The 12,470-nt window shown below is 60.4% G+C and overlaps 1 protein-coding gene across 1 annotated transcript; it reads right to left on the minus strand.

Moving 5' to 3' along the window:
• Positions 1–1,216: 1,216 nt before the first annotated feature.
• Positions 1,217–12,362, minus strand: MYDGF (myeloid derived growth factor). Its single transcript, XM_030298624.1, has 6 exons — positions 12,158–12,362; positions 10,784–10,834; positions 6,031–6,092; positions 4,488–4,569; positions 3,152–3,224; positions 1,217–1,708 (listed from the first exon to the last, which is right to left on the minus strand). Exons 1-6 carry the CDS (start codon positions 12,329–12,331, stop codon positions 1,629–1,631), a joined length of 522 nt encoding a protein of 173 aa, XP_030154484.1. The 5' UTR covers positions 12,332–12,362; the 3' UTR covers positions 1,217–1,628.
• Between the last annotated feature and the right edge of the window lie 108 nt (positions 12,363–12,470).

Genomic DNA, 12,470 nt, shown 5'->3' on the forward strand with positions numbered 1-12,470 from the left:
CTCGGTCGGGTTCAGCCCCTCATCACGACGACAGCCCCCGGGGCCAGCGTGGCGTCCTTTGCGGGTCTGCCTGAAAGCTACAAGGGGATGCCCCCACATGGCTGGGGGGGGGGGGGGCGAGGAGGAGCCAGTTTGTGTCCAGATGTCCTGCCGCGTCCCGGGGCTCTGCATCCTTGAGGACGCCCAGGGATTCAGACATGCTCGGTGGTTCCGGGCCGACCGTGGAAGCATCTGTCCCTCCTGCCGGGGTCCAGCCCACGTGACCCTCAGCGGCCCCGGGGGCCGCGTCCCTTCTGCCAGTTTCCGGCTGCCTTGTTTCTGCAGGAGGCCCCGGACAGCCATCCACTTCCGGGGGCCTGTTGAGAATCACTTGGTTTTTCAGTCCATCGAGCCTCACATCCAGGAGTGGCAGAGGCTCGCGGCCCTCACCGGGGTCCCTGTGACACCCACAGGTCCCTGTGCTTACCAGACCTCAAGGCCCATCCATTCTTGGGTCAAGTGGGCCCCCCGAAGGCCCCCTTTGTTATTTGTTCTGGAAACAGCCGTTGTTCACGCGCCCACACCGAGCTCTGAAATTGCTCCTGACACGGGTGCCCGCCGCGGGTGTAGACGGGGTGACGGTCCTACCCCACCTCCTGTAGGTGTGCGCTCTTGGGCGGGAGCCCCAACACCCGCCTCTTCTCTGGCAACTGGGGTCACCGCAGCGCCCCGTTTCTCAGGTCGGCATGAGGGAGGCCAGTCCACGAGGTGCGTCTCATTAGCAAGGATCCGATTCACAGCCCGGCGGACCAAAGCCCAGAGTTTCGCGGTTTCTCTTCCCCTCGCGTGCTCACGAGAGGACACTGTGAGAGGGCAGGCTGACGGGCAAGCTGGGGGTCACGCTCCCAGGCCCACTGCTGGGAGGACCAAGGCCCTTCTGAGTGGCTGGGACACTTGGGGGTTTCATTTATGTTTGCCTGTGGGTGTTTGTCCCCGCTGGTGTTTTAAGTCGCCATGCCGCCGTCCAAGAGATTAGCCGAGCCAACCACCCTGGAGCGCTCGGCCCCCGTGGGCCCGGCGCTTCTGCGGGCAACGCGGAGAGTGCAGGTGCCCGGGCCGACGCAGGTCTCCAGCAAGGCAGGGGCGTGCCGGCGCCCGGGCCCTGCCCCGTCCCTGGGCCCCCAGCCCCGAGCGCCCAGACAGGCAGCCCCTGCTGCCCGTCGCCAAGTCTGGGTGGTAGCTCTTCAATCGTCTTATTTATTTAAATACGAAAGAACACTTCATTTCCTCCCAGGCAGTCTGGAAGAAGGTCCCCCGGGGAAACCGCGAGAAAGCGGCAGGCTTGGAGGCAGGGCGGCAGGATCGCTCTTCCAGGGAGTGACCTGGGGCCTGGCCGGATCCACAGGGAGGCGCGCACTGGTTTCAGAAAGGCCGGGAGTCCCCCTGGGAGTCCCCCACCGAGTGCCTCAGTCAGTGCCTCTTTCGGTAAGAGAGACGGGCAGTGGGTCCCAGACCCGTGCTCCATGCTCAGAGGACGTCGACCGACAGTCCCCCCCCCCCCCCCAGAAGACCAGTGACGCGCCAGCTCTCCCAGGGCCCAGCTCCCTCGGTGGGGATGGGGAAGAGCCACCCTTGCCGGGGGCTCCCAGTCACAGCTCACTGCGGGATGCCTTGGCCACAATCACCAGCTTGGACAGCTCGGCCTTGAACGCCCCGGGCCGGTGGGACACTGCAAGAGAAGAAGCACTGGGGTGAGACGCTCCGGGCCCCGGGCCAGGCCCGGGCGCCGTCCCCACAGTGGACCCGACACGGAAAGGCCCCCAGGCCTGAAGTCTACTGGGTGAGGGACACAGGGGAGGCTGTCCTGAGGGCAGCAGAAGCCCCGGAAAGCTCAGCGTGGGAAGAGCCGAGGTCATCCTGCGAGAATGGATGGCGGCCGAGCTGCATCACCTCCCGTTTGCACTGGCAACCCCACCTCCTTTGTCCTTGACCGCTACAGTCCCCCACCTCCAAGGACCTGCAGGTAGGACAGGGCTCCTTCCAGACCCAAGGCCCCTCACGCCCCAAACCCCCACTCACTGCACCCCCCCTCCTCCATCCCTATGCCCGGTGACTCCCACAATCACAGGGGTCCTTCGCCTTACCTTTGCTGTCCCTCTGGACCCTCAGGGCTCCCTGCCACACGGCCCCACTCCCGTGTCCATCGTCCTAACCGCTCGCCCTCCCCGGAGCCCCGGCTGTGGAGCTTCCCACCCCTCCTCCTGCCCAGCACCCGCCCCGCAGAGCCCAACACGGCTCAGGACACCAGGGGCTCCCCGACCTCAGAGGTAACCCCGCCTCCCCGTGACACACGGGGCAGGCAGCAACCTCGATGCCTCGCAGACACCTTCTGCGTGAAAAGCACAGGAACTCTTCCTCGTCACAGAGCCCGGTACGGCCAGGCTGTGTGGGTGTCACAGGACCCCTTGCTGTGGAGCGACCCCGAGTGTCCCCAAGGGCCACGGGGCTCCAAGCAGACTCTCGTGCCCTCCGTTCTCTAGCAGGGACTGGCCAAGCGTGGCCTGCGCCATGAGCTCAGCGCGGCTTCTACGTTTTAAACAACTTTAACAAGAACCGACAGGAAAATGGTATTTCAGGGATAGGCAGTTCACGCTTCCGTGTTCGTACAATAAAGTTTTATTAGAACGCAGCCACGCCTACTCAGTGACCTGTGGCGCCTGACGGATCGCCTTTGCCCTCTCAGAGGCTGTCTGTCTGCCCCACGAAGCCGAAAATAACTACTAGTGGCCCTTTCGGGCAACAGTCCGCAGACGCTGGGCTATAAGCTGGGGCGCTGAGGGGTAGCCCCCCCTCCCTCCGATGGGGGCGCCCTGCCCCCCATCTTCTCTGCCTGTGTACCTGGGGCCTATCTGCACCAAACATCCCTTGTTTTGTTTTTTTTTTTTATTTAAGTGTTTTTTAAACACTTATTTATTTTGAGAGAGAGGGAGCAGGTGGGGGAGAGGCAAAGAGAGAGAGAATCCCCAGCAGACCCCTCGCTGTCCACGCAGAGCTCCACACGGGGCTCACACCCACAAAGCGGGAGATCATGCCCTGGGCCGGAACCGAGAGCCGCTCGCTTAACCGACTGCGCCCCCCCCCCAGGGGCCCCCAACAATCCATCCTTTCATACCTGCTGTTTTGGTCACTTCAAATTCCTCGTTTTTCAGGGGGACGTCGCTTTCTCTTTCAAACGCAGCTTTGGACTGAAAAAGAACCCGTAGAAGCTTTTCTAATCAGGAAAGAACACGATCCGGTCTGCTTCCCAGAGCAGCACAGGCTAAAGCCACCTGCTTTTACCAAAGGGGCGCCTGACGCTTTTCTAAGCACAAAAGAAAATCCAGAGGAGTGGTTAATCCACTTAAGAGATTGTCAACCGGCTTAAAACGTCACGCCTTTGCTGCAAATCCTCGGAGGAAGGTTATTTCCTTCGTTTTTTTCCTTCAGTTAACGTACGGAAAGGACGCAAACACCGCAGCCTCTCGACTGTAATTTTTGAACGTCAGACTTGTGTCTCAAGTCAGCTAAACAAGAGTTTTAAAGGAAGACAGGACCCCAGAGAGCAATTCGATCAGCGGCGTGTCTGTTTGCCCCAGTTCTGCAATCAGGCCCTGGAGAGTGGGAAGGTGTTTTGTCGGGGTGATCAAAGTCCATCAGGAGCCGACTTTAAGAAAAGGAGATTATCCTCAACGACCCCGGGTGGGCCTTCAGAGCAGGACCGAGGTCCCTGCAGAAGTCCCTACAGTGCCAGCCGCCTCCCCCGCCCCCCCCCCCCCCCCGCCCCCCTCGAGCCGGCCTGGCCTGCAGGCTTTGCAAGGGCCTTGCCAGTTCCGGGCCACAGATCTCTTCATGCCTGTCCCTCCTGGTTCCCCTTCTTGGACCAATAAAGTGGTTTTCCAACTGTTTCTGACCCCAATGCAGAAGGGGGGACCAGGGGAGGGGCTCCGCAGTGTGGCCGGCCCCCGGTGGGGGCAGCGGGGCTCAGGAGCGTGGCAGAAGGGGCTGCCCGGGCCATGAACGACAGGTCACGGGAGCCGAAGCACGTGGGGCCCTCCCCCACCCCTGTGAGCACACCGCCTGTGCTGCTGCCCTTGCCGTCCCTGCCCGTGTCCCCAGGGCTGAGCGTCCAGGACTTTGAGAGTGGGCCCCTCCCCTCTGGCTTCCTGTTGGCCTGGGCAGCAGCGGGGCACTGGCCAGAGACGGGCAGGTGGTAGGAGAGGGAGGCCAGGCGTCCTGCCCCGCCCACCGGGTCTCTAGGGGTCTCCGGGCCCAGTGCCGTCTCCCTGACACGTCCGGGTCCGGAGTCTGCGAGGCGTCCCGTGTCCTCCCGGGTTTACAGAATCTCCCCCTGGGGGCTTGAGGTCTGTCTCACTTCACCCGCCTCCCCACCCCTGCCGGCGGTCTGAAAGGAGCAGTCTGCGATGGCACGAACCGCGGCAGCCACCCCCACACGCGCAGCCTGTACTCACGTAGGCCATGCCGTACTCGATCTCCGCGCCCCGCACCTCCGCCTTGAACTGCGTGAAGTACAGGTAGGACTTGCCCTGGGGCCTGCGAAAGAGGGGCAGGCAAGAGGGTCAGCCTTTCCTCTTTGCTAGAACATTCGTCCGGCTCATTTACTGACAGGTCTGTTTCTCCTTCTGGGCCCCAGCTGTTCTAGGATGGGAAGCCTTATGTTCATTCACTGAATGCTTTGTCGTCGAGGGCCAAAGGCATTTCCAGGCATTGTGCTGGGGACCAAGAAATGGCAACACCCCCGGCGGTGAGAAGTACAGGAGTTAACTAGGCAGGGGAGGGAGACAGCTGCCCTGGGCGGAGGGCAAAGGTCCCGGGGAGGGTGCAAATGGGGGCATGCGAAGGACCACAAGGTCAGCACGGCCAGAGCAGCGAGGGGCTGAGAGGGGCCGGCAGCGCGCGCTGTGTGAAGAGCCCCCCCCTGGGGGCGCACCAGGAGGGCAGGTGGGGGGGGGGGTCCAGGGGGCCTCCCAGATTCTCTAAGCCCTGGTGGCTGCCAGGGCCTGATCGGTCAGTGTCCGGAACCGGGAGGCCAGCCCAGGTAGGCGTGACCTCTTGCTGAGCGGGTGGCCCTGCGGCCAGCAGGTCCTTGGGCACCTAGAGAGCTGGTGCTCACACGCCCTGGTGCCGGGCGGTGATCTGCAGACAGACGGACGCCCCGGGGCCCCTTGCCCCGGGGACGCTTCTGAGGCCAGGGGGCTGCGGACGGGGTCTCCTCTCGGCGGGGCCTGACTAGGACGCTGGGCTCTTGGCCCCTGGGGCCTCTGCCTGTTGCCAACAGGGGCCAGTGCAGAGCGTGGGGGAGAAGGTCCCCCGATGCTGCTGGCAAGCACCTGCTGTCTGTAAAGCACCAGGCAGGGGACTGTGAGGTGGCGCCTATGAGCGAATTAAAACACCCCATGTCTTTTTATGACTGTTGCTGCCACAACCCAAGTATCTCCTGTCTGTGGATCTGTCCCCCCGTGCTCACCCCAGCCCCGAGGGGGGCACCCCGGCCCGGACTTCCGTGTCTCCCCCAAAGGGCCTGCACTGTGCCAGACCCACAACCAGTGCTTGAGAAGTGGTTCCAGGCCACAGGGCCCAGGGGAGCAGGGACATGATGCGACACAGCCCCAGCGCCCTACCCCCCCACTGGGCTGAGCACCCCCGTTCCTGTCCCTTCTTGGGCTGTGGCTCGCTCGATCGTGGCGCTTCGGGACTGCAAAGCCTGGGCGGGGGACTGAGGGTGACGATGGGGGGGAGCCCCACCCCTCCCCCGGGACTGCTTTCCTCCTCCCCCCTCCCCTCTTGGCCTCAGTGTTAATGCGCTTGCCTGGGGCGCCCTCCCCGCCCCCCCGCCCCCCTGCACAGTGGCAAACCCCCTCTCTGATCTGTACCTGTGTGACGTCTGCCCCCAGCCTGTGTGCCCTCTGGGGTGTAGGACCCTGTCTTCCCAGCACCCCAGGCGAGCACCCACAGCAGACTCAGCGAGGTGCCACCCCGGGACCCCTGACTTACCTCCAGATGGTGCAGGTAAAGTGCTGGTGGTCTTTGCTGGTCCCCAGACTCATCTGCCACTTCTGGGGAGAGAAAGACACAGGTCGGTCCCGGGCCCGCGGCCTCACTGCTCACGGCACACTCTGGTTCAGCTCCGGTTCTGCAAAGTGAGCGAACCTCCCCTGGGCCAGCCGGCTGGAGCCTGGCTCAGGGGCGGTGAGGCCATGACGGTGGGGACGTGCCCTCACACGTTCGTCCAAACCCACAGGAGCGGGACCAAGCGTGAACCCCCGTGTCCGCTACGGGCCGGGACTCACAATCACGCGGCAGGGCGGGTTCGGCGACTCTAACAGATGTCCCCTCTGGTGGCGGCCGTCATTGACGGGGGAGGCCGTGCACGGGGGGCCTGGGGGGGGGGGTATCAAAATCTGTGCCTTCTGCCCACTTTGGCTGTGAATCTCAAACTTCCCTGAAAAATAAAGCCTATCAAGAAAAATAAACAGTAAAATAAAAGGCAACACAGTATATTCATGCTCGTTGAATGACCGTAACGTCCTCAGCGCAAACGCCAAGACTGTGATACTCATGGTGACACAGAGGACGTGGGTGGGGCCTGGACAATGGAAGGCACCAGAAAGCTTTTTCATGTGTTTTTCTTTTTCAATGACGTGGAGGTGTTAGCTTTCTAGAAATCCAATTAAAGGGGCGCCTGGGTGGCTCAGTCGGTTAAGCGTCCGACTTCGGCTCAGGTCTCGATCTCGAGGTTCGTGAGTTCGAGCCCCGCTGTCAGCACAGAGCCTGCCGCCTCCTTTGGATTCTGTGTCTCCCTCTCTCTCTGCCCCTCTCTTCTCTCAAAAATAAATAAACGCTAAAAAAAATTTTTTTTTAATCAAAAACGTTGTGATTCCCAAATACACCGCTAACAGTTTCTTCTAGCTTTCACAGCCTCTGAAAACCCGGCGAATGGAAACAGACAACCACGGCCGGTTCTGGGCTGCCTGCGGCATCTGTGTATTTTGCTAGTAAAATGCGAGTTTGCAGTCCCCTCCCGGGACTAATAATATACACCGAGTACTGGCATTCCTGATTTAACGTTAGAGCGTCTTCATTAAGGAGAGCAAGGCCGTGTTTAGGTTAATTATAATGGGAGTAAATGGTCATCTAGACGCCGCCTGCCTGCAGCATGGAGGTGGGGACCGATTATTCTGGTGGGACGGCCGCAGGCCATACCCGCAGACTCAGATTTTTTTTTCCTCCCTGTTTAAAATTAGCACCTGTCCAGGGGCGCCCGGGTGGCTCGGTCGGTTGCGCGCCTGACTCTTGATTTAGGTTCAGGTCCAGATCCCAGGGTTGTGGGATTGAGCCCCGCACTGGGTTCCGCACTGAACATGCAGCCTGCTTAAGATTCTCCCTCTCTCCCTCTCTCTCTCTTCCTCTCCCACTGTGCCCTTCCCCTGATCATGCCCTCACTCTGTCTAAAATTAATTAAAAACTGGGGCGCCTGGGTGGCTCAGTCGGTTGGGCGGCCGACTTCGGCTCAGGTCACGATCTCGCGGTCCGTGAGTTCGAGCCCCGCGTCGGGCTCTGGGCTGACGGCTCAGAGCCTGGAGCCTGTTTCAGATTCTGTGTCTCCCTCTCGCTGACCCTCCCCTGTTCATGCTCTGTCTCTCTCTGTCTCAAAAATAAATAAAACGTTAAAAAAATAAAATAAAATTAATTAAAAACTGAAAAAATTTTTTAAAAGCACCTGTCCATGGCCCCAAGGCCTCTGAGCACCTGGAAATGGTTTTATGCTGTGAGACAGAGGTTTGCCACGGCTCTGAAAAGGTTCTTGAAAATGAGGCAAACATTTAAACATGGTTTGAAAAAATGAACGCCAACCCAGTGTAAAACCAAGAGCTTCTAAGCAGCAGGGTCAACTGTGAGTGACCTTGTGGTTACATGAACTCGACTGTGGTCTCGTGGCTGGCACGGTGGGCAGCTGGTAAGGCTCAGCTCTGGCATCAGACGCCCGTGAGTGTGTGTTCTGGGACAGCCTGAGCCCCCGGGGACCTTGTCTGTGCAGCTAGGGGAACCGGGCACAGAAGTGGCTGGGTGTGACAGAGGACGCCTAAGTGGCAGCTGCTAGCAGTTTTTATTAGGACACACACGACAGATGGGACACGACAGAGCCCAACGCCTCCGGTTGTGTGTCCCCCACCCCATCAAGGTACAGACCAGTTCTGTCTCCCCGAATCCCCCGGCCCCTTCCCTCTGCACTTAACCCCTCCCCGCGAAATCCTGGTAACCGCGGACCTCATCTCCCGTCTCAGAGCTGGGCCTTTACAAAACCGTCCTCCGAGAGGAATCAGGCAGTAGGCAGGTCTCGTGTATGTTTCCACTCAGCACGCGGCCCCGGACGCTCACCCACGCTGCTGCGGGCGACCACAGGTCACTTGTTCAATGGCTTCGTTGGGCAATATTTACATACTGGACCTTTCACTTTTCCAAAGCAAACAAGTCTGTGTTTTCTAGCACGTTCCCAGGTGTGCATCCCATCACCACGACCTAGTTCCGGAACATTCCGCCTCCCCGGAAAAGAACCCCATCTCCCTCGGCAGTCACCCCTCCCCCGCGCGCGCGCGCACGCGCACACACACACACACACACACACACACACACACACACACCCCATCTCCCCAGTCGTCTCTGGCAGTTGGAACTCATTTCTCTGTCGGTGGATGAGCCTGCTCTGGACGTTTCACGTAAGCGTAAGTCGAATCATATACTCTGGGGCCTCTCGTGTCTGGTTCCTTCCCTGGGCGTCGTGTGTTCAGGGTCCCTCACGGGGCAGCGGGTGTGGGCGCCTCCTCGCTGCTGTCCGTGGCCAACTGATGTTGCCCTGCGTGCGTGGTGGACACACTGTGTGTATCCACTCACCTGCCGACGGACACTCGGGCTGTTTCCCTCGTTGGCCACTGTCGATCCTGCTGCTGTGACGGTCGTGCACGTTACCAGCGGGCAGACCCCTAGCAGTGCAAGTGCCGGGTTACGGGGCAAGTGCACATTTGACTTGGTAAGAAATGGCCACTCTGCATCCCCACCGGCCACGGCCAAGCGCTCCAGCTGCCGGGCCTCCTGGCGGGCACTGAGAGATTAGGAGTCACCCTGGATCTAATGTCAGCCGACAGCACCGGCCTCCCAGGCGACCCCCCCCCGCCTCAGACGCCTCGGGTCCGAGCTGCTGGAGAGCGGGGCACTGGGAGCCAGCTAGGAATCGGGGTTTCTTCTCTTCTCTCTGCTGGTGACGCCTCTGCAGAGGGGCCGCGACGGCCCCCCGGACTGCCGTTCCAGCTGCTCTGAGGGCCACCTCTGCTGTGCTGCCCTGTATGTCGCCAGGGAGAACCCACAGAACGTCTCAAACCATCCCTGCACATCCGCTGAGAATCCGGCCAGCCGTTCGCTGGTGGGGGGGGGGGGGAGCCCATGGGTCCTGGGCGCCAGCCACGTTCAGCAGCCACCAAGCGCCCCGTCGGGCTCCCACAGCGCCACCTGCCCCGGCAGCCGGCTACCTGTGATCTCGGTCACAGTTCCAGACGGGTGCTCCTGGAACGAGTCCGCACCACAGCGCACCTGCTTTTCTTAGGTGGTTTCCTCCAGGATGAGCCCCCTCCTCCAAGATGAACGAAAGCAGCCCAGTGCTGGAATTCCAGTTTGTGACGCAACGGCTACTCCAAGACAAGGCTCCAGCCTACACTCACCCCAGCCGGCGCCACTGAACTTGGCTCTCCCTCCCCCAATGCTGTAGCTCTGAGAGTTTCGTCGGTGGCGGGGGGTGTGTGTGTGTGTGTGTGTGTGTGTGTGCGCGCGCACGCGCTCTTTTCCAAGTTGCTGGTGTTTCCTGCACAGAGCAGTGTTAGGGGTGTATGCCCTGGGGACCTCGGTCACTCCCCAGCTGGGGTGGACCCCGGGCCTCTGTGTCCTCGTGTGTGAAACTAGGTCGTGGCAGAACAGTATGGCCTCCTGGGGCCGTGGAGAGGAAGAAATGAGATGTGTGCACGGCTCAGCACAGTGCACGGCACCTGATAAACGGCCACAGTAGGGCGACACAATGCCACAGACTGTTCTGGAAGGAGAGCAGGCTTTCCCCAAAGTCTGGTTGATTGGGAGCAAAGCACAATCAGGGATACAGGGAGATGCTGTTTACTGACTTTTACAGGGACGATGAATTCTTCCCTTTTTCTTCTAATTCTAACGATTTTGAGAAAGTCTGTTTGCGCCTCTTCCCGAACCCTTGAAGCTCTGCCTCCTGAATAAACCAGTACCTTATTCTCGGAGTTCTTCTTTGTACCGGTGCGTCCGTTCCTGGCTGTTTTGTAGTCTGTGGCCGCGGGCATTATTTCCCGGGGCTGCCGTAACGAAGTATCACAAACCTCCTCCCTTACAGCCGCTACGCTGTATTCCCTCCCGGTTCTGGAGGCCAGAAGTCCAAACCAAGGTGTCACCGCCAGGCTGCCACGGAAGGCAAACAAAATACCCCTGACAGAGGCTCCCGGGAACAGGGCCGCGCCTCACGTGCCTCTTCGCATCCAGACTTTGGTTCACTGTGTGGAATTATAGGGGGAACCTGCCGTCGTTAGTGAACTGGAAGATGCTCCTTTATGGGTGACGCAAGAACAGTTCCACGAGTGTGAGTCAATGTGGGCGTGACCCACCTCTACTGTTCCCTGGAGAGCATTTCTCCACGACAACGGACACCGCCATACAAAACTACGTGGAATTCGGAACAACTCACCTCGTTGGTCCCTCCTTGAGAAGCGTAGGTGAACGTGCATGTATATTTGTCCTGGAGACAAATTGAAGATGGAAAAAAGTTTGTTAGGAAGCGCTTACGGTGGATGGATGTCCTTCCGAGATCCAAAATCCAGAGGATCTGGCTTTTGGGGCACGTGGGTGGCTCAGTTGAGCGTCCTAGTTTAGCTTGGGTCATGATCTCACAGTTTGTGAGTTCGAGCCCCGCGTCGGGCTTGCTCCTGCCAGCGCATAGCCCGTTGTGGATCCCCTGTCCTCCTCTCTCTCTCTCTCTCTCTCTCTCTGCCCCTCCCCCCTAACTCATGCTCTCTCAAAAGTAAATAAGCATTTAAAAAATACTAATTACTAACAAAATAATACTAATAAATAAAATTAAAAAAATAAATAACATCCGGCTTTTGAACATCTGCACTAAGGACAGGAGGTAGAGCCCGATTCTTGGCTGATGTGCCTGGAGGCCAGCCCCACAGGGCCTCCCAGTGTCTACAGACCTAGAACTCCCCTGCCTGTCTCCCTGCTAGTGAGCTCCTAAGTCAGGACAAACAGCCCACGTGGCTTCTGGGGGATGGAGAACAGGAAGGGGGAAGTCCCCCACCCTCCAAGCACCCACCCATCTGGGGACTCTGGAAGCAGGGGCACCAGGAGGCCCTTCTCTGCTCTGCTGTGGGCCTCAGACAAGTGAAAACTTTGCTGAGTCTGTTTTCCTCATCTGTGAAACGGTCCTAGCAAATAAAACACTTGGGGCGACATCTGGCTATGAGGAAGTGGTACGTCGCAGCTAGTGACACCTGTAACAGACAGGGAAAACGAAGATGGGAGGGGAAGGGCTTCTCCAACGAGCTAGGGGCAGCGCTGGGCTAGCCCCAGGCTTGCTGACTGACGGCTAAGGAGGGCCTAGCCTCCCACCTCGGTGAAAGGGTTGAAGGGCATCCTTCTCCTTGTGCAATGGAGAAGGGGCAACGTCTGTCCACCTCCTCCGCAGTCAGAGCCGCAGCGAGGCTGACCCTCTGCAGGGCCTGGAGGTGAAGAACCCCCCGGCCTCCTCTCCCCCCACTTCTGCAGAAGGCCGGCTCTGCCCTCCAATGGCCGGGGACTCGCCCGGTCTGGGAGTTAGGGCTGCTTGCGCACGCGAGGCACGCGAGAGGAAACAGGGACCGAAGCTAGTGACCCACCCCCTCCAAGTCGCCAGACCCCAGGAAGTCCCGCTCCGCGTAAACTCAGCCCGATCTCCGAGATGACCGCACCCCCAGAGTCCCTTCCCAAGCCAGGCCCCGCCCCTGACGGTCCAGGCCCCCTTCTCAGGACCCGCCCCCACCGGCGCCACCGCTCAAGCCCCCGGGGCGGCGGCGATACGTACCCCCGGGCCCACGTTCTGGGAGAAAGAGTGCACGACGCCGCCAGGTCGCACGTCGAACGCCACCGTCGTGGGCTCGGACACCGCCTCCCCCGGCCTCAACGCCACAGCCGCCAGGAGCAACGCAGCCCACCAGCTCGCGCCTTCGCCGCTCCTCCTTTTGCTGGGCGCCGCCATGTTGGGATCGGATCCGCAGGGCAGGGTGGCGACGGGACGCGGCAAGGGACACGTGGGGCGACCGCTGGAGGCCACGTCGGCGGCGGCGCGGGCACGTGACCAGGCGCGCCCCGCCCCTTCCCTGGCTCTGGCCGCCATG

The sequence above is a fragment of the Lynx canadensis genome, chromosome A2, assembly GCF_007474595.2.
Source record: "Lynx canadensis isolate LIC74 chromosome A2, mLynCan4.pri.v2, whole genome shotgun sequence".
Taxonomy (NCBI): domain Eukaryota; kingdom Metazoa; phylum Chordata; class Mammalia; order Carnivora; family Felidae; genus Lynx; species Lynx canadensis.

What these genes read in the sequence shown, in the direction of transcription:
- MYDGF (XM_030298624.1), bottom strand. Translation starts at nt 12,331, where the DNA reads ATGGCGGCGCCCAGCAAAAGGAGGAGCGGCGAAGGCGCGAGCTGGTGG. An exon ending in CTCAAGGAGGGACCAACGAG is followed by an intron (nt 6,093 to 10,783) that starts GTGAGTTGTTCC and finishes TTCTCTCCCCAG; the next exon opens with AAGTGGCAGATGAGTCTGGG. An exon ending in TTTACCTGCACCATCTGGAG is followed by an intron (nt 4,570 to 6,030) that starts GTAAGTCAGGGG and finishes CCTCTTTCGCAG; the next exon opens with GCCCCAGGGCAAGTCCTACC.